The 25,961-nt window shown below is 33.9% G+C and overlaps 2 protein-coding genes across 3 annotated transcripts in view; both read right to left on the reverse strand.

Moving 5' to 3' along the window:
• LOC134537902 (glucose-6-phosphate 1-dehydrogenase) overlaps nucleotides 1-25,961 on the reverse strand; it is a 156,814-nt gene that overhangs the window by 3,705 nt on the left and 127,148 nt on the right. For both annotated transcript variants that reach the window (XM_063378842.1, XM_063378840.1), the window contains 2 exons: nucleotides 22,827-23,032; nucleotides 13,840-14,000 (listed from right to left, as the gene is read on the reverse strand). In XM_063378842.1, the coding sequence (XP_063234912.1) occupies nucleotides 13,840-14,000; nucleotides 22,827-23,032 (367 nt within the window). The remainder of the gene's footprint in view (nucleotides 1-13,839; nucleotides 14,001-22,826; nucleotides 23,033-25,961) is intronic.
• Nucleotides 347-3,828, reverse strand: LOC134537903 (uncharacterized). The gene is made up of 2 exons (XM_063378843.1): nucleotides 2,829-3,828; nucleotides 347-2,462 (listed from the first exon to the last, which is right to left on the reverse strand). The coding sequence occupies exon 2, from the start codon at nucleotides 1,856-1,858 to the stop codon at nucleotides 722-724; it is 1,137 nt and encodes a 378-aa protein (XP_063234913.1). The 5' UTR covers nucleotides 1,859-2,462; nucleotides 2,829-3,828; the 3' UTR covers nucleotides 347-721.

A 25,961-nucleotide genomic window follows, 5' to 3' on the forward strand; every position in this document is an offset into this window, starting at 1 on the left:
ACTGCAACTGTTAGTCTGAAAAATACTTAAAAAATAGTGCAGCATTCATAATTCTTTAGAGAATCAACAAAATATTAAATATCTTTGACGCCATGTTCGTCCCAATACAACCTCCCTGGCTTATAATTATACGTATTTTTAAAGTTAATATATTTTGTTATAACTGTTCAAGTTTACAAAATGTATTCCAGAATAGCTTCACTACCATAAAGTGTACCGTCAAATGGGGATACTTGAGCCACTTCAGAATGTTCAGCTTTGCATAAATGAGTACATTTTAATTTATAAAATACACTGTACAGATTATATTTTGAGTAAAGCTATATAGAATAGACCCCCATAATGATATATTGCCCGAAGATATTTAAAATTTATTTATATTGATTTTTATGTATGGCTCAAGTTTAACAGGGTTTAGGGTAACTTGAGCCACCCATTCAGAAATACAGTTTGGTACATGTTTGACTTACATTGTCTAACTTTAACCACACAAAATATGATCGTTATTAACAATTACTACTACTATTAAAATTTGTATATATAATTTTGTTTACATCAAAGGTTTATTAGATAAAATTTAAGGCATTGAATTAACACAAAACTATTATGCAAATTTGGTTATAGATCCACATCATAAATATTGAGATTATTGGCATTCAATTAATACTGTAATCTTAGGTGAGTAGGTAGTTACTACAATACCTACTAACAAGTTCAACCATCACTGTAAAACAACAGAAAAATTACACTTGAATTTATGCCTTCCTCTAACAATGGTAGGGGATGGCAATACCACAATAATGTCTTCCATTTTGAAAGTCCACTGATCATCGACAGCAGGGAAGATAGATGTTTTGTCACATTTTGCACTTTTCCTCAACAGTTTACACTGATACTGACCTTGAAGCTCTAAGTAAATTTGACCGACATAGTATTTGTCCACCATTTTGTTTGAAGGGCCAGCAAACTTGATTCTTACCACAACAAAATCACCAACTTGAACATCTCCTGTGTAACTAACTTGGAGCGTATGTTCTTCTGTCGCTCTGGTTACTGAAACTGGAGTATTGCCTTCACCTTCTGAAGATACCAAGTCAGGAGTGTCAGGATCATCTTCTGACTGGAACGATGTTCCGCTTACACTCTTCCCAGGGACAACACTCAGTCTTCTTCGTTTTTGCTTTGGGGTGGAAGTGGCATTTCTAGACTCTCTCAAATAGCTTTCCAATGATTTCGAGAGTCCATCAGAAATAGACATATTCCCAATAGTTGTAGCAGGCAGTTTTTTCAATACTTCCTCAGGATTGTAAGGATAAATTCCGGTCGCTCGAAATCCAGACTTCAAGTTCTTTTCAATTGATGGAGACAAACTCTTTAATGTACTTTTCAGGAGACGTGGAAGGACATCTTTTGGTATAGTTCCCTTGTGTTTCATTTTCCAGTCCATAAGGACTTGACGCCAATGACACTTTAGCGGGCGAAAGAAAGCCACATCCAAAGGTTGACAAAGATGAGTGCTGTTGGGAGGGAGCAGGATGAATCTAATATTGTACTTCTCACATTTTTGGATGACACTGAGAGTAAAATGGCTTGATAGATTGTCCCCAATCAATGCTTTCGGCTGGTCTTTAGTTGCTACCTTCTTGAAGTAGGCCAGTGCAACTGTCTCAAACCAGTCCTCGAATAATGCTGAATCAAACCATCCACTTTTTGAGGTATTATACCTTGCCCCTTCTGGTCCTCCTTCCTGCCATGTGTTATATAAGTGTTCCGCCTTGTAGACAAGGTATGGTGGAAGAAGAATTCCACTTGCTGTCCCTGCGAACATCAAGGAACTGGTCGCCTTACTGGAATCCATGATGCGTTCAGCACGTTTACAACCTCTCCGCACTATGACTTTGGATTTTCCAGGATCATCAACCAAATTTGTTTCGTCATAGTTTATTAACAGTTCAACAGGTATGTCCTGAATTGAATTTTTGAGGTTAGTGAAATATTCCCTCAGTGTTTCCTCATTGACCTGTGCCCTACTGCGCTTGATGTTCTCACTCAGCCTTATGGTGAGGGCATCTTTATGTCTTCCCAAGTAGGAACGACACCAATCTTCTCCAAGAAGATTGTTCTTAAAACGAGATACTGTAACACCTTTTTTGTCCAAATACTGTTTCACAATAAATCTAACATCTAAACATGAAAGGGGAAAGCCCCATTCTGCAGCTGTTATGATACTCTTCAGTAGAACTGCCTCTTCATCTTGTGATAATGCTGGTGGTCTCCCATATGGCTAAACATGAACTCCTTTCAGTTTTCGATTAAGTGTACACCTGTTCACTGAATATTTTTCTGCAGCGCTTCTGATTGATAATTTACCTTCGCTTACTGCTTTCATCGCATCTTCCATCGCTTTATTTGAGTAAGCAGCATATGTACTTCCTGGTTTCCTTGCATGCTTTCTGACCATTCTGGAACATGAAAATGTATTAAAGTAATTAAGTTGAATTTTATAGTCTATAATCTGCACCTAATTACTGGTCAAAATATACCTAGTATGTATTTTAGTAATTATTTGTATGATAATGCTTCAAAAACTAAACAAAATGTGAACATAACATCAGATTTTATATAATTTGCGATTTTCATGCTTGTGGCTCAAGTAACCCCATAAGTGTCACAATTACAAACATTGTTAGCTAAAACAAAGTACATACAAACTAAGCAGGATGTATAAGCAATATGATATCATGCATACACCAATATGTTTTGGAAAAGTAGCCATCAAACAGTAAGCATATTAGTGTTTGTTGTACATAGCAAGTTATTTTACTTACTTTTTATGGTATTTTACAAGAAAATACTAAAAACTATGCAGGAAATATGTTAAACACAATTAAACAATATTATCAATTTCAAAGTACCTCTTTAAAATGTGAAGTACTCAGCCATTATAAAAACATATGATTATGTATATTTTCAGCAGAGCTACCAACATGAAAAAAAACTAATCTTAAATGGCTCAAGTTTCCCTGCTGTCTCAAGTATCCCCATTTGACGGTACTTTGGCACACCAATACACTTGGTACATCCCTCGTGGGTTCACCATATTGACGACTTTGGCTTGTGGTAATCGCAGTTTCTGCATGCATGCACATTATTAGACTTTCAACCAGACAGATTTCTGTTGTGTTATGCATGCTTATTTCATTGCATTTCTGGTGCATACTAAAATTTCCCCCTCAATGCACGTAAAGATATAGGTATAACCTAAGAAATAATAGTACCATCTTGTTAAAAACAATTAAAGTTAGGTTTAAAAAAAGGATAAAAATTTTACGGTTTCCCAATAAAATTAATACTTTTCATATATGTATCATGCTTGGCATTGTTGTAAAGAATTCTACGTTAATTTGGTGTCAGAGTTTCATATTATAAGTTTATTTGCAGGAATGTATTTACATGAATCTGCTCATTCCCCGAGGATAGATGTTTACACATCACTGGAGAGCACAGAAAGACTCGCTCACATCTTCCTGACTGCAGCAGCGTGGAAGTGAAGTCTTACAGTTTCTTTCAAAGAAGGAAAAAGACTTGGGTGAAAACAGGTGGATGAAGACTCGACAATAAACCAGTGTCGCAGGAAGGCGGAAAGTCTCGGATAATGGGCTGAAAGTAAACTGTCCTGGATGTCTCAAAGAGGTTTATAACTCCTGGAAGTTATCAATGAACCATAAGGAAGAGTGGCTGTATTGGTGGTCCCATCATAAACCTTTTTACGTAACCATAACGACGAACTGTATAAACTTTAATTTTGAGTAATGCAAAGCTTGCAGAGAATAAGCTGGAAAATTATTACCCACATAGCATGAAAGCTTGCAGCAAGCCTGTCAGTTAGCTTGAATTTGGCTTGCTATGCAAGCTTGAAGCATCAAGCTTGATTCAAGCTTGATTCAAGTGCTTATTATGATCTACCATTCGTTAATTGAATTCAATTCTTGTTTTTTTAACATGTGTTTATTCGAAAATAGGTCTGTTTTATAAATATTGTTTTTTAGATTGGATGGTCGTTTTGTTTGAATACTATCATTTTATTTGAAGGGAAAAAAAAAAACAAATTTAATAATGAAATAATCTTTTAACTCGTTTACACTATAAATGAGCAAACCATACGTTTTAGGCCTTCAATTTTTTTCTCTTTTAGAAACCTTTATGAATTAATTTATTTCGTGAAACTAATTAGTTGTGTTTAAAAATAATGCAGGTTAAGGCAATAGACGTTTTGTTAAAAATAATTTTGGGTACGGTTATAGAAGTTATGTTTAAAAATAATGCAGGTTACGGCTTTTTTGTGTTGAATGGCCCGGCTATGGGCATCTTAATTCGACACATGATAGTTAAATTAATATGATTTAGATTTATCCTTCCTTATGATAGTCATACCGATAAACCGTTACTTATCAAGGCACTAACACATCGGCCTAGCCAAAGGTGTTACAAACTTAACCCCCATGAAAGGGTACCTATTACAATAGGCCTGCTTCAATTCGTTAACAATTAGTTTACTGTTTTAACATAAGTTTTTGTACATTAGTACTAACATTAAATTAAGAGAATGGTTAGATAACTTCATTAAATACTGAAATCATTAAAACTTTTTGTTAGGGAATCAAATGAAGTGATTTTATTAATAAAATTTTTTATATAGGTAGATATGTATGTGGTTAATGAGAGTGGGTTATTGCAGATTTTTTAAAATTTATTTAAGCATGAAGGCCTACTTAAATGATACTATGTAAAAAAAAAGTTACTTGCATTTTCTTACTTCTGACGTGTTTAATGATAATTTTGTGAAAGTTCATTGCCATTTATATTAAGTATGTTTATACGTAGTTGTTTACCCTTGTAATAGTTGTTACATTTATAGCATTAAATTGTTTAAAAGTTGGCGAGGTTAGGAAAGCTATGGAAAAAAATTCTCAAAAGTAGTGTTGAAGGTTATGTTAGGTGTATTCATTTAAAATAGGTAATACTTAACTTAAGTTCTCTAATAATTTAACAGTATTTCTATTACTGTATCTAACCTAACATCAGTTAGGCTAGGTTTATAAACTACACAGTGATTGATGCAACTCCAACTAAAGCCCGCTGCACACGACACAATTTTTCTTATAATATTGTACAAGAGATGTTATCCTGGCTTGCTATAAGTTTTGTCACTTAAAAACTTGCTGGCTACGAGCAGCCCTGAGAGATTGGCTACTGGTTTAGCCTAATCTCAGTGTCCTATTTTTCATACGAGTTTCACTACAATATTTAAGGGTAAATATGTACAGTCGCGGTAGATGCGGAAAAAAATGCTAAGAATCCGAAAATACTTTTATTCTATGCTCTTTCACTTCCTCTTTTCAAATCAACCGGCGGAGATAAGAAATTCCAAATACTTTCGGAGATATCGAATTTTTTAATTTTCATCACAATACCTGTGTATTCATGCGGAAAAAAAATGTTAAAAATCCGAAAATACTTTTATTCTATGCTCTTTCACTTCCTCTTTTCAAATCAACCGGCGGAGGTAAGAAATTCCAAATACTTTAGGAGATATCGAATACAACACCTGTACAACCATTAGAACGACGCCATTTTTTTATTTTGCCGTGTGTTAGTGAATGTGTTATAAATAAAATGGTCGATTAGGTCAGTTCAGTTACATTATTAATATTTTCAAACTAAGCGGACATAAAAAATAATGTGAATGAAATTTAATGGCTGTTTAGTTTTAAAATATTTATAATGTAACTGACCTGACCAAACAAACCCGCTCAAAGGATAAACAGTAGGAACTAAAATGGTCGATTAGGTCAGGTCAGTTACATTATAAATACTTTCAAACTAAGCGGACATTAAAAATAATGTGAATTAATTTCAATGGTTCTTTAGTTTTAAATTATTTATAATGTAACTGACCTGACCTAACAAAACCCGGACAAATGATGAACATTAAAAACTCGCGTAAAATATTTTTGTTACTTATTACTTGCGCAACAATATCCAAATAAAAAAAATAAGACTTTAAAATTAGAAACCAATGATCAAATGGCAGAAGTTGACCGTTTAATTAAACATCGTATTGAACAATAAATGAATAAATAATCACGTATTGGTTCATTTGAATACTGGCCAATCACGGAACTGTCACGTGACAAAATTGTCCAATAAGAAACATAATAGATACTTGTAAACAAGAATTTCTTACCTCCGCCGGTTGATTTGAAAAGAGGAAGTGAAAGAGCATAGAATAAAAGTATTTTCGGATTTTTAGCATTTTTTTCCGCATCTACCGCGACTCTACATATTTACCTATTTAAGCAGTGGCCAATCAGAATGAATCAAAACAACATTAGAATTTGGCGCGCAAGATTGGGAAACATAAATATGGAAGGAAAGAAGTGAGCGAAAGACCAATTAACAACAATAATAAATTTTTACATGGAAGTTCTTTGTTTGTATGTGATTAAAAGTAGTAATTACCACAATAAAAATGTTCATATTGCAGCTTTGAAAAGAATCGTTTTGATAACTTATTGTTTTGAAAATGCTCACTCAGACCACAACTATCAAAGTAGCCAGTATCATGTGCAGCGAAAACTTCTAGCATAGAAAGACGTCAGCTTGGAAACTTGAAAATTGTAAACTATCCAATACTAAAGCTTGTAAAAAACATTTTGTAGTGTGCAGCAGCCTTAATGCAGCAAAATTACGGTTGTTTATAATAGTCAAAATCCAAGGTGTTAGGCCTATGAATTTTACAACATGAAATTCTATAAAAAGAACTCTCTCTATCACTCGTTGGGGGCTAAATACATGCACAATTTCAGTAGCAACTTAAACATCATAGAAAAATTTATGTTGGATTCAGTAGCAAAAAAATAATACATCGATCAATGAAGAGAGCAAAACTTGCCCAGTATTTGCGTGTTATTTTGTCTGGCCATGGCTTGCAAATTCTATATAATTCCAATCCTGTCTCCCTAAGTTTCCTTACGAGGCAAAGATACCATTATAATTATTAAATGAGGGCTAAGAGACATAACTTTAGAATTTCTTGGTCTTTTTGAATAAAAAAATTTATTAATGCATCTGTTGGACGTTAGAAAAGAGGCATTGAAGTAATTAGCTTTACAACTTATAATTGACCAAAATTGTTGTGCACAGCTTAATTAAAAGTGCAGTATACTTGGATCTGCTCTTACTAGATGTAATTTAAAATTTTGGGGATAAAGTGTCTGAATTCATCTTTATTGTGAATATGGCTGATATGTTATTGGTTTTTGCAGCTGATGTCCTGAAACTTCATAAAGTTACCCATATTGAGGTCAAGGAAACAATCTGCCTGTGGCTGCAACAGAGCAAAACAAGAGTAATGAGGAGGTAAAACTTTTGTTATTCTAACAACTTTATTTTAACTACTTTTTTATTGTAACATTGAAAGTTGTCCATGATTGTATTTTTGGCTAGTTGCCTTTTGTATACAAAAAAAATAATTTTGAATTTTATTTTACAATTTTCAATTCTGGTAGTGGAATTTGGATTTCCAGATTTTTGTCTTATAAAAAATTAAGAACTACAGATGTTCATTACATGATATTTCTCATCTGTGTATTTCTTCAACAATAATTAAAATAAAATATATGTATTTGGTTTTTGATTCAGTACTGCTTAATTTAACACTTGTTGAATTTTATTTGGAGCACAGTTTGAATGGAATATTTACATAACTATGTAGTTTCTTTTTCTGCATTGTGATGATAAATTTACGTATGTGTTAATACTAGACTAGGATACAATGAAACCCCTTATTTGCACTGTTCGTGGGCACAAAGTAAAAAAGTGTAAAATAAGGGAAATGTATGGAAAATCATTTTTTGGTCATATGACTGTCATATTATACAACCTAAACATATTTCACTATCATATAAACATAACTATTCCTTATTATGAGTGTCTGAAGCATATCTAAAAATAATAATTGACATTTAATCTTTAATCTCTTATTTACATTCTGTGAAGTGTAGGTAAGCATCTATAAAATACATACGTACTTTCATACTGTAGTTGGCAATTCATATCAGATGTTTGCAGATTAAGAATATTGATAAAAATGTCAATACATAAGGATAGTTTACTAAAGCAAAAGTTACATTTAAAAAAACATACAGCAAGTTTTACAAGAACCTTATTTCAGTATTTAAAAAAAATTCGGTAAATATGTAGTGTACGGATTAGCGTCAGAAAAAATTTTAAAAATCTGAAATAACTTTCATTATATGCTCTTTTATGTCCTCTTTTCATTACATCCTGCGGAGATAAGAAATTCCAATTACTTTTGGAGATATCGCCGTTCTTATTTTGCAATACAAGACCTATGTAATCATTCGACCGTCGCCATTTTATATTTTGCTGTGTCTGCGTGAATGCCTAAATAAAAGAAATTTTCCATTAGGTAAGGTTTGTTACATTATAAATACTTCAAAACAAACGGAAATTAAAAATAATATCAATTAATTTTACTTGTATAGTTTTAAGTATTTATAATGTAACTGACCTGTCCTAACAAAAAGGGACCTTTGTCCCTTTTTGTTAGGACAGGTCAGTTACATTATAAATACTTTGAAACTGAACGGACATTAAAAATAATAAAAGTAATTTTAATGGTTGTTTAGTTTTAAAGTATTTATAATGTAGCTGACCTGACCTAACAAACCGGGACAAAGGTTGAACGGTAGAAACTCACGTAATTTTCTGTTTATATGATGTAGTCCTTCACCTACATCGTGAAAAAAAAAAAAATCATACTTGTAAACAAGCAACAATGTTGAACGCCACATGAGTGCACAGGATTAAAATTAAAAAATTCGATATCTCCTATCTCCTTTGGAATTTCTTATCTCCGCCGGGTTTAATGAAAAGAGGAAGTTAAAGAGCACAGAATAAAAGTATTTTCGGAATTTTAATTTTTTTTTAAACAAATATTGCCCAAATATGAAAATTAAAAAATTTGATATCTCCTAAAGTATTTGGAATTTCTTATCTCCGCAGGCTTTAATGAAAAGAGGACGTAAAAGAGTATATAACGAAAGTTATTTCATATTTTTAAAAAAAATTTTGACGCTAATCCGTACACTACATATTTACCAAAAATTCCAACGGTCATTTAGTCATTTGAAATTGTCAATCCAACCAATGAATATATGAAACTCATCAATTTGGAGCCATGTAGCTAAAATTGTGCCTTTTGTCTAATCAAAACACAGTTTATGGGACATTCCAGGGCACTTGCACCCACCAACCATTCCTTCTAAAGTACTTTAATTTCCTTATATTTTGATTCACAAATGTATTTTATATGTATTAGAAACACCACAACTGGGATGCAGTTTCTTCAATCATTTCGTGATTTTTTACAATTTTGTTCAGAGTGGAAATCGGCACGCCTAACCTTTCAGTGAGTGAAACTCAAGTTTCTGTGTCATCGTTCATGCACTTAGTTGAGTTTTTCATCAATCTAAAATGTTTTCCTTGTTTTTTACATGCTACCATCTTGTAAAAAACGTACAGATAAAAGTCAAAAATTTTTCCTTATTTACAATAATTATTTATTGCTGAAAAAGTTAGACGTTGACTAAGATTAACACCAGAAATAAATAATGTACAGTACATAATTCTGTATGTATAAGTACTAATAAACATAAAGAATTTCTATAAATTGTAGCTCTAGCATCTAGTTTTCTCGAAGCCTGCCTTTACTAGGCCAGTGTTGGCAACTTGTAAATGCCGTTTTTAATTTCACGTTTCACATGTTTATTCTCGGACAATTCTTTTACAGTTTCATCATGTATGGCGATTGCACCAAGTTGCTTGTGTGTTACGTGTTACATGATTTAACTAGCAAGATGGATGCAATTTTTGAGATGTAATTCACGTGAAAGTATTGTATTGGACTAAATGGGAGTCAAACGGGACCTGAAGAATATTGTGCAAAAAATGGGAATTGTAAATACGGTAACGTAAATAAGGGGTTTCACTGTAGTAAAATTCATAACAAGCTAAATGAGTGTGCACAATTTAAAGATGTGCTAAGTGAGAGATTGGTTTAACTACATGTGTATTAATCACTTTGGCTATTATGTTACTAAATAAAAATATGTCTTTGCATCACCCATTTATTGTGTACTCAGAATTGTACACATAATTTTAGCATGATCTCATTATTTTAGGTTGGCTCTTGTGGATATTGAGACTGTGTTTGGCAGTTCATATGTGTTGGAGAAATCTTAAAGAATATTGGATATAATTGGTAGCTAAATATGCCAAATCTAATTTGTGGTTCCAGTATATATCTACATGTCAATATAGAACTGGCTAAAACAGTATCATAAAAGTACCGTAGACTAATGGTCTGTATATAGGGCGACCATTTGTACTTAAATGAGAGATGTGAAAATTGGAAGTCGCCTTATTTTCGCACGCTAGACGAGACAAGTGGTACTTCAGAGGAAGGAAGTAGCTCTGAAAATGACCACAACTTTATTATGGAAAGTACGTTTAATTGAAAAGAGTACACCAAAGCACACAAATCCATTCAAATTAATAAGTCGTGAAACTAAAACATATTATGATCAACTTAAAATATAAAAACAAAAAACTTAGGTATTTCAAACTAGAGGCAGAATTTAATGCATAATTATTGTCGTAAGTCTTAGTACACACTAAGAAATAGTGACAATGCGTGCTATGTAATGTAGTTTACTCGGAACGAGATCGCGCACACTGCAACAATCGGCGAGCTATCGATAGTGGTCGGCGACGAAGATGGGACGTGTAAAAAGTTATAACTTTTGAAAACATCTTTTAAAAAATTGACACAATATATTAGTAAGCAGTGATATTTAAACTTATAATAAGTTTTGGGTTTAAAATATGTACATCGTTTCTTACGGGACTAGAAACTTAAGTTAACAGCTTTTAAAAAAATAGTTTGTCGTACTAAGAAAATGGTGGGACCAATTCATTCAACCATTTTGGACGGGAAATCGTAGGCATTGTGCAATTTAAATTTTAAATGAGATTCACTATAATTTTAATTACTGTACTTTCTGATTATAACTACTAAACTGCCTGACAACAACTTGAAAACCGATTCTCGTTGTTTTATCCTGTCATGTTTACTATTTTCTACCTACACAAAGCACCGGGAACCGAACAGCTGGGCCAAAAACATCATGCAACGTTTATGTGAAATAAATTTTTCCAAATTTTAACGCCCTAGCCCTAAAATAACAGTGCGACAATTACACATGCGCAACGATTATATGATAAAACACAGTAAATATTTTGTAATTGTTTTCTTTTGACTTTTGGGGTAGGCCATTCAAACTTTTTTTCAAAAAAGTAATGAGATAAATAGACATAATAAATTGTTATACATCAGTCAACACAAATAGGATTTGTCACACAAAAGTAATGACTAATGCATTTTTACATTTGTTTGGCCTCCTGAAACTGCAGGTTGCCTGATATTAGGGGATCGCCTTACATTTGTGCCAATACGCACATATTTTGGTTTAGATATATATTAGCATATGTATTGTCTGCCCTATTTTTATGCTAGCCATGTTGTTGATTTTTAGTATGTAATTTGTGCAGTAAAATGTTAAAACCTTATGACTTAATCTGAAAACAACAGATATTTATTGAAATGCCAATAATAAGTAGTAGCATGTGTCATTGTTTAAAAAATTTTTTGCAACAGGTATTTGCAAATGTGTTGGTTAATGTGATGCATCAATTTCAGTGTTTTATATATATATGTATATATTTTTTTGTTCTAGAGGAAACAGAAACCAGCAACAAGGACCAGCTGAAAATGATCCAGGCGACTAAAATTATATATACTATAGTAGATTGCTTATTGTATAAATTATAATATTAATAAATTTTTAGTAACTGTAATATGCTTTGATTTATTTCTCCTTTTGTTTGTCATCTCTGTTCTTACGTTTTTTTAATTTTGTAATACAGTAGACTCCTGGTTATCCGGTGTAATGACTGGCAAGGGGTCGATGGATAATTGAAAAACACTGTTAAAGTGATGTTTGGGGAAATATTTTATCCCGACCTCAAGACAAACCCTCAATTTAAATTCTAAATAAAAATATAACTGTCTGGCTTTATCAGCATAGCTGCTGTTGACACGCATAATCTCAGAATGTAAAAGTTGGCTAAACACTCAATTTTTTTTTAAATAGACAATGAAGGAAGCGAATAGGTATTAAGGAAAGAGCAGGATACTTTTTGTTGACATTGTCACATTTACTTCTGACATTTACTCATACTTACAACTACTTTGAGAAATTCCTTGTGAAAAGTTGTATAAGATTTAGGCTTAAGTTTAATACATTACCAAATTACATAATACTATTAAGTTAGGTTATTGAATTCTTACAAGCTGTTTTGCTATATTTGTGTTGCACACATTTCAATACATCTTGTAAGGTCCAGAACTTTATGTAACTTAAAAGGTAGAGATTTAATGAATGATGTGGTTTCTATATTCACATGTCTGTAATTAAATTATTAGTAGTAAAGATCATAACAATGAAAAAGTGTATGTCTAGCATACACTACTTTTAACAATGTGTATTCTGAACCAGCAACTGAGTGGTCATCTTTCGTTTGAAGTATTATACCAATGACATCAATTTTATTGTGTTATGCAAGAAAACTTTGTAACTAGGGAATATGGAGTATGTTTTAAAGTGATAAAATGGCACTGAATCTGAATTGTTTGCATTATTGATATGCTACATTAAAACTCAATAATTTTTTCATTAAATTTTCTTCAAAATCTTAATATGTGCAATTATCTGATATCCATATATAGTTTACTATGGTTTTAATAAAAAAAAATTACAGTGTGTGTTGTTTTCTGAAACACAAAAATACAACAAAGTTTTGTAAATTATTATCTTTTGCATACACCTTTTGGGTCTCAAGCCTAAATCTTTTTTATTTCATCAACTTACCTAGCAACTGTTTAAGCTAGTATTACCACACAAATTGTAGTTGAATTCATTGCAGCTGACTCTGGGTGATATTCCTTTTGGATATTGTTGACTGAACAAAATATAAGCGAGATTTTAGGTTGTATTCTTTTACCCTTGCCTACCTTTGCCTTAAGGATATCATGGCAAGACTGGCACAAGTTTGTCACGACAAGCCTAAGTTTGTCGCGACAGGCCTGGCGCAAGCTAGTCGCAGCAAGCATTATGCAAGCTTGTCATGGCAAGCCTGCCACAAGCTTGTCGCAGCAAGCATTATGCAAGCTAGTCACGGCAAGCCTGCCGCAAGCTTGTCGCGGCAAGCCTGCCTCAAGCTTGTCGCGGCAAGCCTGCTGCAAGCTTGTCGCGGCAAGCATTATGCAAGCTTAATGCGGCTAGCTTGCTGCAAGCTTGAATCAAGCTTGCCATGACAAGCTTGCGGCAAGCTTGTAGGCTTGTCGCGGCAAGCTTGTTGCAAGCTTGATATGGCAAGCTTGCTGTAAGCTTGTCAAGTGTAAACTAGCTTAGCTTGAATCAAGCTTGATTCAAGCTAACACACTTGTCGTGACAAGCTTGATTCAAGCTTGCAGGCTTGACATGGCAAGCTTGATTCAAGCTTGAATCAAGCTTATTTTGCTATCTGGGTAGTTTCAATGGATACCGTATATAAATTTTCAGGATGTTGTCCATCTTGCTTTCATGTTCACTTTTACTTTACAAATTTTACGTGCAAACACAATATACTCACACATATGGTATTGGTTGTATTTTCTCTGTTTCTATTTTGTGCAACAGAGGAGTGAAGATCCTCCAAGCTTCAGAAAGTTCATCCGAGCGGACAAAGTTCATTTGAGAACCACAAAATACGTCCAAAAGTAGACGTTCGTAGGCATCAGGCAATTTGGCATCCTACGAACAAAAACAATGTCAGTTTAATACACATAAAAATACAGTTAAGTGTTTGCTCCTATTTTTAGAAGGACAATTTGCTCAAATATTTTAGCTGGAAAACTTATTACATAGGAAAGTAGTGTTTGTAGTCTCGTAAACATATAGAACAGTAAATTTACAAGCACAAGTATTTTAAAGTAGAAAAACAGGACTCTACACATATAAAATCTTAAACTTTATCCATCAGAAGAATTTATAAACACTAACCTACATACAGAAATTATAAATATTACTAGCATCAAGCACATATTTCATGGATAATGAATTATGGTTTAATGTCTTTTTGACATAGAGGTCATTAGACATATGATGGGATAAAGCAGTAGGATGGAGAGTGATGGAGCATACTGGTGGGGAAACAAGACCTTCCCCTTAAAACCAATGGCTCAGCAATATTCATCAGGTTTCCCAGCGGGATATCTTGGTGGGAGGCAGGTGATTTCACAAGCCACTTATTAATGCGACTGTTCTTGCAATGGGGAAAATTGGTTTAAGATGCAGTTTTGGACATCACCAGTGCTGATTACACTGTATATTATAAATATCAATAAAATACAAGAAAGATAAATATAAAAACACACGGAAAGCAAGGCAAAATCAGGGTAATGTCAAAAAAATAAAAACATAGCACAGAAAATTTCATAGAAGGAATTAGTTTTATATATATATATCAGCACAGAAGGACACAGAGGGCTAATGATGACAAGACACAACAAGAAAACATAAATGAATTTGGACAACACAATGACAAACAACTAACCCAACTATGGTACTAAAAACTAAATGGATAAAATGAACAACATAGACACACACAGGTGAAACCAGCGAATGACAAAACAGATATTCTGGGCACCACAGACGAACACCGTAAGACAAGAACAGATTCCACATTCCCGAAACTACTATCTTAGGAAGCTTCTGTGTTCGTCTGTGCTATCATCGTTGTGGTGTCTAGACCAGAATATCTGTTCTGTCACGCAACTGATGTCTGCTAGTGCTGTATGCTAATCCATGAAGCCAGTCAAAACAAATGAACGCTAGAATTTTTTTTTCTGTTTAGTTCAAAAAAATTGCTTAAAGGCATAAATTAAAATTTTAAAAGGGCTTCACTTATATTTGGCCTCAAGGGCCAGTCTCACTTGCTATATTTGTCACTTTATTTTATTGTCATTGTTGTCGCGGCCATGTGTTCTCTCCTGACGGACGTATTCACACGTGTTCCATGGTGTATGTGATCTAACTTGTTCTTCAATTGTTTGGTGTATAATCAATATTCCTCAATTTTGCATCAACCTGATTCCTGAGAGTTCCAAACATCCCAAAATAATGCTACAGTTTTGGATCTAGTTAGAGACAACCAAATATGTTTCAATCACCTCCGAAGAAAATTGCAGCTGGAACTACAGGATTTGCGGGAAGTTACGAGCGGTCCACAATGGAAGTTCTCAAGTTGGAAGTGCTTAAAATAAACTAGTTAATTAAAACTGTTGATTGTTGTGTACCAAGGTTGATGACCTCAAGAGTGAAAACTTGTTTTAAAGATGTTACTAATTGTGTAATTGATTCATGTGCTGAAACTGTGGAGATCAAACAGGTACTTCTCCTCTTAAAGCAAAGTTTGTTATAAGAAAATATCAGTGATAATTCCTACAGTCATGTATTACAGAAACTCTCGAGCGTGAATAAGGCTGTTGGTTTGGAAACACCCAGTGGCTCTGGTAACGGTACTTTGTCTCGTGACCTACATTCGACTCGGTTCAAAAAGCACAATGTCACGACCAACTTCAACTCCACCCACCATGTTGTAGACAATGACGGGTTCACTGTAGTGCAATATGCACAGAAGTCTAGAACCAATACTATCTCTGAAGCCAAAAACGATCAGGAAAGCAAAAAAAACCTATGCAAATGGGCATACATAATATTCCTAATGTTAACTGCTATTAAACCTGTTCAGAAAAAAAAAGCTCTGTTCCTTGCAAGATTTGATGCTTATGTTCAAGATCATGAGAGTGTCAAGTATATTTCCAAAGAACTCAATTTGTTGCACGTGAAAGTAGCTAAACTCAAGACCAAATTTGATTTTGTTTCCTTCCATATTTCAGTCCTCAAAGATTTTAATTTTAACGTAATTAATAACATTGTTTCTCGGTCGAGCGGGTGCTTAATTAGTCCCTTCTACGGGAAGCTTCACCCAGATATAATTATCAGCAATGATTCATCTCTTGTTTATGCTGTCAACATAGGCAGACCTTGCTTCGATCCCATGTCAGTTGCCTGGAGGAGTGTGAGTTACTATACCATAACGTAAAAGATCTCAGGACTAAACATATTGAATTACTCTAAAATCTCATTAATTCTTATTATATTATTTGTTTTATAGATAACTTGGTTTATTGATCTTAGTGTTAATTCTCACTACTTCACCAATCAATATTTAGTCTTTAGAAATAATAGAAATGATTTATTGACATAAAAAGATCATGGTGGTGGTGTTGTTCTGATAGCTATCAACAAACTTAAAATTATATTACTTCTGCAGGATATTTTTATCGGCAAAGAATGAATATGGGCAAGAATTTAGTCAGGTGCATAACCTTAAATGTATCTTTTTGTGTTGAGTGATGAGTTGCCAGTAATGGTGTTGATTTTGTATATTCGTGGTCAGTGTAAAAATATTTTGGTAAAGAAATAATAAATTTACAATTTAGGTTATAAAATCTTTTATTTGTAACATCACGCCAACTTCATAACTTTCATAACTTTGATCTTAGTGAGCCATCTGATTAAATAACTACAAGACCTCATATTTTCTGCAAGTGCTTTATGTATGTGCAATTCAGGCCACAGCTAGCCGGTGAAGTCTCGAATGTTCCAAATTGTGTAAAAAGTTACAGCTTGTTAAAAGTAACATTTAGTTAGGTATATCTGGTGAGAGAATTTGTGACTCAAAAACAAATCTACGAGAGCCATTTGAATAAATTTACAAGTAATCCCATTAATATAAATGACATAAAATGAAATAATGAACGTGGCATGTGAGATCAAGCTTTAAGTAAATTTTCATTTACATTAGTGTTTCGATTAGCCAAATTTGACTATCCGAGTTTCCATTTTAACTGAGCCAACCTGAAATGCCATTACTAGAGTCCCGTAAAAATGGTTTTATTTTTCCTTAAATTTCGTTTTGAAAAAATCAAATTTCGGTTTTATTTCGCTGTTTTGGTTTTTCATGTTTACTTTAACTTTTGAGAATGGTTTTATGACCTACAAGTTTTGCTTGGCTAAATAATAGTGGCACGGCGTATACTCGTATACTGCACTCTAAAGTCAACACTATTGGCAAATAAAAATTGTAGGCTTGAAACAGCTCGGCACGGCCCGGTGCCGCCTAGCGCGCTGCCTCGGCACGGCCCGGTGTCGCCTAGCGCGCTGCCTCGGCACGGCCCGGTGTCGCCTAGCGCGCTGCCTCGGCACGGCATGTCTCAACTTAGTATTCTTTTAATATTTCTTGCTGCTGTTCTTTGTCCCGTTGACGCCGTATTCACTTGCTCTGCGGTCGTATTGGATTTGCTGAGAAGTGTAGTTACGGCAGTTAAAGGTCACTGATTTTGCTTATCAATCGGCGTAGTGCCATGTGTTCATGTTTACGAGTAGTAGAGGTGTAAAAGTAACGAAAAAAAGTGTACCCGTATGTATTCGTTACTATAACAATTAGTACTCGTTACTATCGTGTCGCTACGTTACTCGTTACTTCTGATACCGCATAACATGCAATGTTATTTTGCAGCAACGAATCGAGTCGTATTGCGTACGCGTACAGTATGACGTCACGTAAATAATAATAAATAGAATATAAACAATTAACAATATTTGATAATTAACAGTTTTTGTTAACCAAGAAACAATTAAATCTCATTAGAGCGGTTTTATTATATTATCTCTTTTAAGATAAAAACAACAAAAAACGTGAAAATACGCGATAATAAATAACAAAAACATACATATTTCTAATTTGTAAAAAATACTTTCTTATAAACAGTAAAAAACTTGGACGACAAATTTCCATATTATACTTAATAAACAAACATCGTTCTTTGTAACGTAAATTCATCGAATATGCGCGCGCATGCGTAAAACATACGAAAAATGCGAGTAACGAAATCCAGCCGTGTGTAACGTTTCGTTACTCGATACTAGATGGCGCACCCGTTACTCAGTCAGTACCGAATACTGTAGGGCCGCGACGTCTTGGCGTGTCGTTTTGCGGGGAAGCGGGGAAGAGTAAATGAGAGGGGAAGCAGCTGCGCGCGCACATCAGCCGCTATGCGGTTCATAGCAAAAACATCAGGCGCCACGCTCTCAGTCTGAAGTGAATAATGGAGCCCGACGCAGGACGTTCAAGATACAATAAAGTAATACATAGTGGGGAGAGGGAAATTATAAGTAGTGTAATCCAGTGTTGTGATGAAGAAGCTGCCAACAAATGTCTGCTAGTACCTCTAACAAATGCAACCGAAAGAGCTGCGCGATACACAGGTATAAGCCAAAGATCAGTTTCGCGCATCCGAAAACACAACAGAGAGACGACAAATAAAAAACAAACAACAACATTATAAGTTTTTCAATGCATTCCCCGTAATTTCACCCGCGGTTTGTTTGTTTTGCATTTGGCAATTTTCCAAACTTTCTGCACCGCTTGTTAGAATATTTTTTATCTACAAGTGTAGCCGATATTGCTACACATTATATTGCATTAGGTATATTACATGATATTATATTACATTATATACATTATATATTGCATTATATATTTTATAATATATATGATTTTATGATATATATTAATGTATATTATATTAATACATTATTTATTTACAATTTATATGTTTATATTTACATATATATATATATCACTCCTTTATTTGACCGTTAAACAGCCTCTCATGTTTAATTATTCATTTCAAGCCAAAAAAAAACTGGGAAACGTTTGTTGTCAGTTGATGACTTTGATAGAAGAGTGATCAGAGACACTAGCCACGAATTTTATGCAGTAAAAAAACGACAAGGAAACTACTGCCAGTTTTGAAAGAAAAAATCGGATGGAGTTAGGGAAAGACATCGCTGCGTAAAATACTCAAAGAAATGGGTTTTGTGTGGAGAAGAAGCCAAAATAAGCGAATGCTTCTTCTCGAAAGATCTGACGTTGTTGCTTGGCGATAACGGTAGCTGACTCAGATGAAACAGTGCAGGGAGGCTGGAAAGAATATATTTGACATGGATGAATCCTGGGTTGACACTAATTTAACCTTTCAGAAATGTTGGCAAAAGAAAGGTGACGCTGAAGGTGTAGGTAATGGCAACAGGAAATGCAGCGCACAGACTGATAGTTTTAAGCGTTGGTTCTAGGCAGGGCTTCCTTCCCGGAGCCTCTCTTGTTTATAAAGCAAGCACAACAACAGGAGACTATAAAATACGCGAGGATGGTTTGTTATAAATATGGTTTTCGGACCCCTCGAAACTACTAAAATGGTTCTTTCAGAGTGCTGTTATGGAAAAAATACCAACCCGTGTGCATAAAAGTGGTAAGGTTCTTGAAGTGCGTGAAAGTGTCATGTCGATCGTCTTCACATTTCAGCCAAACCAAATGGAAAAGTAAGCATCAGCGAGGGAGTTACATGCAAGTCTTAATTAATTGTGTTTCCTACAGCAACCCACAATTACAAATTTAGTTCTTAACTTTAAAGAATTGTATAGCTATGTTTAACTATATTTAACTAAGCTGCCCAGTCGAGCAAATGGTGCACTACCTTTAAATAATAAATTACCGTAAAGCATTATCACATCTTTGTATCATTAAGATCTGCGCTGTGTTGCACCGTACGTGAGATTGTTCTCGACCAATGTTTTCGGAACGGCATGGAGACTTCCAGGCCGTTGTTATCTGCGGAGCAGACAAGGCGGGACGTGTCGATTACAAGGTCGCTGAGCTCTAGGGAGTCGACCCGCCAAGACGTCGCGGCCCTACTATACATACAGTTTGCTACACCTACAGCTCTAACGAGTAGGTTGCCAAGCCAGTCAAACGTAGTTGAAAGCATGAGGTTGTTAACTGTTCAACATGAAAGGAAGAATTAAAATTTTATATTTCTCTACAAGATTAATGTGTAAATACAGCGGGTTGAAAATCATGGCAGCTATATTGTGTTGAAAACATCGCCGGTATTTTTTATTAACTTTGTGTTGATGCTCAGGTACATTTTTCTCTTTTTAATTAGTTTATGATTGCAATTACTGCTTTCGTTTCAAATTGTAATGATTACGTGACGGGAATACTGTAAATCATTATTTACTTTCATTACAAAGCGGCCATGTTGAAACTTAGAAAAATGGCGATGTGCCGTCAACGTCGTGTTTACTTGTTTTTCGCGATGTCTTGCATGGGTGGTCTAATTCATTATTATCAGTTTTATTTCTCGATGCTGTGCGATTTCGGTGTTTTGTCGCGAATTAAGGTAAATTGCGGTGTTATTTCGTGATATCGCGATTCGCGAAATTTCCGTGTCTCTAGCCATTACAGGCAAAGACGTTTGAAACATTTGCTTGAGGACCTAGAACGTGATCTAACCGATGTCAAAAGCCTAAAGAAAATTACCTGAAAGATCTCATCTACTTACTAGTTGGGCAAATCATGGGGTGAAACTTATGAAAATCTGGATAAAAATCACCCTGAAAAATTATAAATACCTTTGTGCTTACTGAAAACCAAGATAATTTTCTCATTATATTCAAGCTACCCGGGAATTTGCTTATCAGAGGTAGCAGGTCCACATTAACTCGGTTAATTTAGACACTACTGTAATTGTTTAGTGATGTTTTGCCTAGGGCTGGGCCGATGCCGATTCCGATTCCTAAGTATCGGCCGATATTCAGAGTATCGGCATCAGCAGCATCTGTAAAATATTTGCCGATACTTCGCACCGATACCTCAGTCTAAGTTCTTAAACAGTGTTATATTGTTTTTGTTAGAAAAAAATCACTAAGGAATAGTATTTCACGCAACTGGTTTTTTGCAAGTCAAAACTAATTTTTAAAATAATTGCCTAATTTGGTAATTTATGCACTAATACCCTAAGTTTCCTTCCCACAGCGCTACTGTTTTAAAGAAAACCGGTCGTGTTGATTGTTTTAAAAATACAATGGAGCCCGAGAACCATAGAGACATGCATACTATAAATGTATAAATGTCCTAAACTTGAGTTTATACCATTTCTTATGTACCAATGTACTCTATAATGCTTAATAATTGTACTTATGCAGTCTGTATAAAATTGACTTGACTTGTTCTATATCCCGGAGCCCTTAACTCCATATGGGATCCACTGAACAAAAACTGAATAAATAAATAAAAAAATATTCATTGCCAACTGTGGAGCAAAGACAGCCTCACGTTACGTTTACCAGTGCTCGCGATAAAGTAAATTGCACTCGTGATCACGTTTACAGCACTCGCGATCATATAAACAGTTGCTGAAGAACGTCTAAATAGCTTGCCCCATCTCCATGTTATTTATATATCTATGGCTTGGCTGATGTTATGTTGTGTTTGTTTACAATTTAGTATTTACGTTAGCTTGAATTGTTAAAATCTTAACCTAAATTGATATTTTAAAGATTTTTCTGAGTGTGATGATATGGCTGGGAAGAGAAGTGAAGTTTGGAAATACTTCACTCTTCAATCAAATGAAGATACCAAGGCTACATGCACTTTCTGCCATGTAAAAATATCACGAGGTGGGGCAATACTTAAACATGTGGGCTGAAAAAAAAGTATTTGTGTGTGTTTTATTATTATTGTAAGATGCATGTTAGTAAGTGTTTTGACCGTTTGATGGTACTGTCATTATAATATGAAATTAAAGATTTCTTTATAAGTAAAATATCCTTTCATAACACAAACATTTCTTTGGTTTGTATCGGCATCAAGTATCGGCCCAGCCCTAGTATCGGCCCAGCCCTAGTTTTGCCAAAAAAATTAATGGACGATATAAATTACCATTAGCGTTATTTTCTGGTGCTAACATCAGTTTTCAAGGTTACTAATTTAAATTTCTACAATGATTATATTTTTAAAACTTCGAATAATTTTCACAAAATAAAGCTTAATGACGTGTGACAGGTTATTAGATCTAACTGACCCTTTCCTTACGAATAGAGCGAGGTGGCTCCGTATAAAGACTCCAAACTGGTTTTACAGAAGACCCAGGTTCATATCCGATCTGCATGTTTAACTTTCTTAATATCCCTGATATGTGTTTTTTTTTGCAGTCTCTAATGATCTCACTAGCGAGATGTTAAACCACTATATACATAAAAAAAAAAACCAACCTCGTAATATTTGGTTTTTCTAGTTTTCTATCCTCGGAGTTTTAAATTTTTTTTTTTAATAATTGCTTTTTCACTAGAAAACGTAGTCACTATAGTAAACAGTTCTGAATATAGTGTTATATGCAACACACTTGTTTTTTTAAGTACATACCTCCTAGCAAGCATAAGAATACAGTAGTGTCTCGCTATCTAGATAGGACCGGACCCTGCCTGGATCACCGATCACAAAAAGTAGAGATTTAACATAATTTGACTTCAAATGCATGTAATAAAAGCTATGGATGGGTGAAGCCCTAAACATTGCTGTCTTTATTTCATAAACACAACTTTCGCTACAGCTTAATACTACTAATAGGAAAATGAGTGAATCACGATGGGGTCCGGATGAGCACGCACCTTGTACCTGCTGCCGTAGGTGAGATCCAGCTCCGTCTCCTCCATGGTGAAGGTCATGCCCGGGGTCTTGGTCATCAGCTTGATGTACACGGCCTCGCCGGGCTGCACGCGGATCACCAGCTCGTTGCGCTTCAGGTCCCCGTTGAAGATGTCCCCGGGCACGTCTCGGTACTGTATCCGCACCTCCGCCTTCCGCTCGTTCAGCGCTGCGCACTCAGCACGGTCAGTTTCAGACAAGCGTGACAAGTTACACTTCCTTCTTTGGCATCGTTAAAAAATAGTTTTTAATTGCATGCAAATAATTTATTAAAATAAAATAATAAAAGGGCTGGAAAAAGATAGTCAACACAGTCAATAAACTTAAGTTTAAATTTGAAAAATTAAATAAATAAAATTTAGAGAATAATAAATATATATATGACATAACTAGCTGCAATACCCGGCGTTGCCCGGGCTGAACACAGGGTGTAGTTAGTAATTGTCATCTTAATTTGAATGTCAAGTGTGAAAATTAATTTATATCAGTTTCAGATCCCGACAGACGTTGTTCTGCCAGTTTATAGTTATTTACCTGGTCTGTATGTAATTTAGACTTTATAAAGCAATATAGAAAAAAAGCTCAAAAATAAGAGATTAATAATATTGAAAAGATTCCATTATCTAGCTAATGCTCGGCCTGCATTGCAATGCCTCATTCAGTTTTGTTTTGTAATATGTTTGAATTAGTTCCACATATACAAATCATCTATCCATCTCTCTATATATATATATTTATCTCTATCTACATCTATATACATCTATGTACATCTATGTATCTCTCTATCTCTATTTATCTCTTTATATCTACATATATACTTCCCACTATCTCTATATCTTCTATAAATAAGTCTCTATATAGCTATATACATCTATAGGTATATCTCTTTAGCTAACCCATTTCATTCTCTATACCTCGCTCTATCTCAACTTATCTCTCCATCTCTATCTCACTATATATATATATAGCACTCTTTATCTGTCTCTATTTTATATATTTAAATAAATTGTGTCATGCGTGCGCACTTATACAACAAAAACAGACGAAGTGCCGCTATATAAAATGAAATAAACACATTTTTTGACACGATTCGTGCTCCAACTATTGAAAGATAGTTATACCGTCTCAGTAACCTTCATGGGCATGCGCATAACAAATCACCAAAATTTCATCGCAATCGGATGAATGGTATAGGAACGCATACGGCACAAACAAACGAAAATTAAAGACATGACAAACGCATCAAACGATGGTGCGTTTAAAATTCAAGGCAACTCTATCTATTGACGAAGTTAAGTACAAAACTGTTATTAGCGCCTTTATTTTGCTAGCCGCTGCGAGCTCCACTAAACGGGCTGGTCTCACCAAGGAGAAAAATATTAATTTGCCAGACCTTACTATGTGTATGATCGTGTGTCAGACATAGAGAAATGACACTCACTCACTATTTGTATGTCTATGACCTATGATTTTTTCTGTTATAAATTGAAATTATCACTTTTTCACTCCCTTAGGGATGGAATTTCATATTAATATGTGGTCTATGTGTTAATTCAGGTTATAAGCTAGCTGTAGGCCAAATTTCATTCAAATCCATTCAGTAGTTTTAACGTGAAAGAGTAACAAACATCCATCCATCCATCCATCCATACTTACAAACTTTCGCGTTTATAATATTAGAAGGATTTGTACTAAATAATATAAATTTCTTAATTTTAAATATTTATTATTGATTATTTAATATTTTAAAAGAAAATAAATAAATTTAATAATATATTCAAAAATTTAATTTAAGTTCATTCATTTTTTAAATATTTATTATTTTCTTAATTTAATACTAACTTTTCATTTTTATCAAAAAGTTTTCATAAAATTTGTTCATTTATTTTTATAAATATTTATTATTTATTCGATTTAATAATAAATATTTAAAATTAATAATTATAAAATATTTAGTATTAATTATATTAAATACATAATAATATTTTAATTTATATCACTAAATAATACATACGGATAGTTAACCTCAATTATATTTGAGCACTTAAAAAAGTATATAAGAACAATTTTTTTTACTAATATTTACGAATACGCAGTAAATAATATTAATCAAAATATTCAATTTAAATCACTACTGAATATAATTTATTAGCACATTAAAAATTCGCACTTGTATGAAACTAAAACACGTGTTGTGAATGTAGAAACTAGAAACATGTGGATAAATATTATAAATATGAAAACAGTGATCAGAGGTGACGAGCGTGCCAACATGCGCGACTAATAGAGGTTCTTTTTCTATTTTGTTGGTAGCTTTTTTTCGAGACTTAATGAGCGGTTTAGCGGGCAGCTACAAACTGTTAATTTTGTGTTACAATGATGCGTGCGCATCTTTAAAATAATTTTTTTCTCAACGTTTGTTTGCTGTGTTACAAATCTATAGTGTACTGCTTGTCTTTCATTCCAAAATGATAATTTCTAATATTTTGAAGTGTGCATAAATTACAGGAAAACACATATAGAAATAATGATGACAAGATCTTTTATAGTGAAAGTTTTGGAAATTAGAGTGTTATCTATTATATGATAATATTTAATAGGTTTACATTTAATGGTAAAACATATTCTTTTGGTTTTATCTTTGTTGGTAGTAACAAGATGAAGTTTGCACCAAATATTATTTTCATTAATGTCAATTTTGATTAGTAAACAATCATTTGGAGTGGTAATTTTTATAAATTTTGAGATTGTCAGCACACAATACACCAGTAGAGTGATTAAGAACCTGAGTGATGTCATTGATAAATATTGGTAAATATTGAAGAGTGGAGGCGACAATGTACCTCCCTGAGGGACACCATTACAACCTTTAAATAAAGAGGAATTATGATATTAGTGGATACAAAATTAAACCTATATTTTCAAGATAACTAGAAAACCAATTGACGTAATTATCACTGAAATCAAAATTAAATTATTTTACAAGTACAATAAATTGACTATAACAGTAACAAATGCTTTAGTTAGATCAAAACAGCAGGCATCTTGTGAACCAGAAATACCCTAACTATTTTCCAATTATTTGGAAAACTTGACAT

Source organism: Bacillus rossius, chromosome 12 (genome assembly GCF_032445375.1).
Source record: "Bacillus rossius redtenbacheri isolate Brsri chromosome 12, Brsri_v3, whole genome shotgun sequence".
NCBI classification, from domain to species: domain Eukaryota; kingdom Metazoa; phylum Arthropoda; class Insecta; order Phasmatodea; family Bacillidae; genus Bacillus; species Bacillus rossius.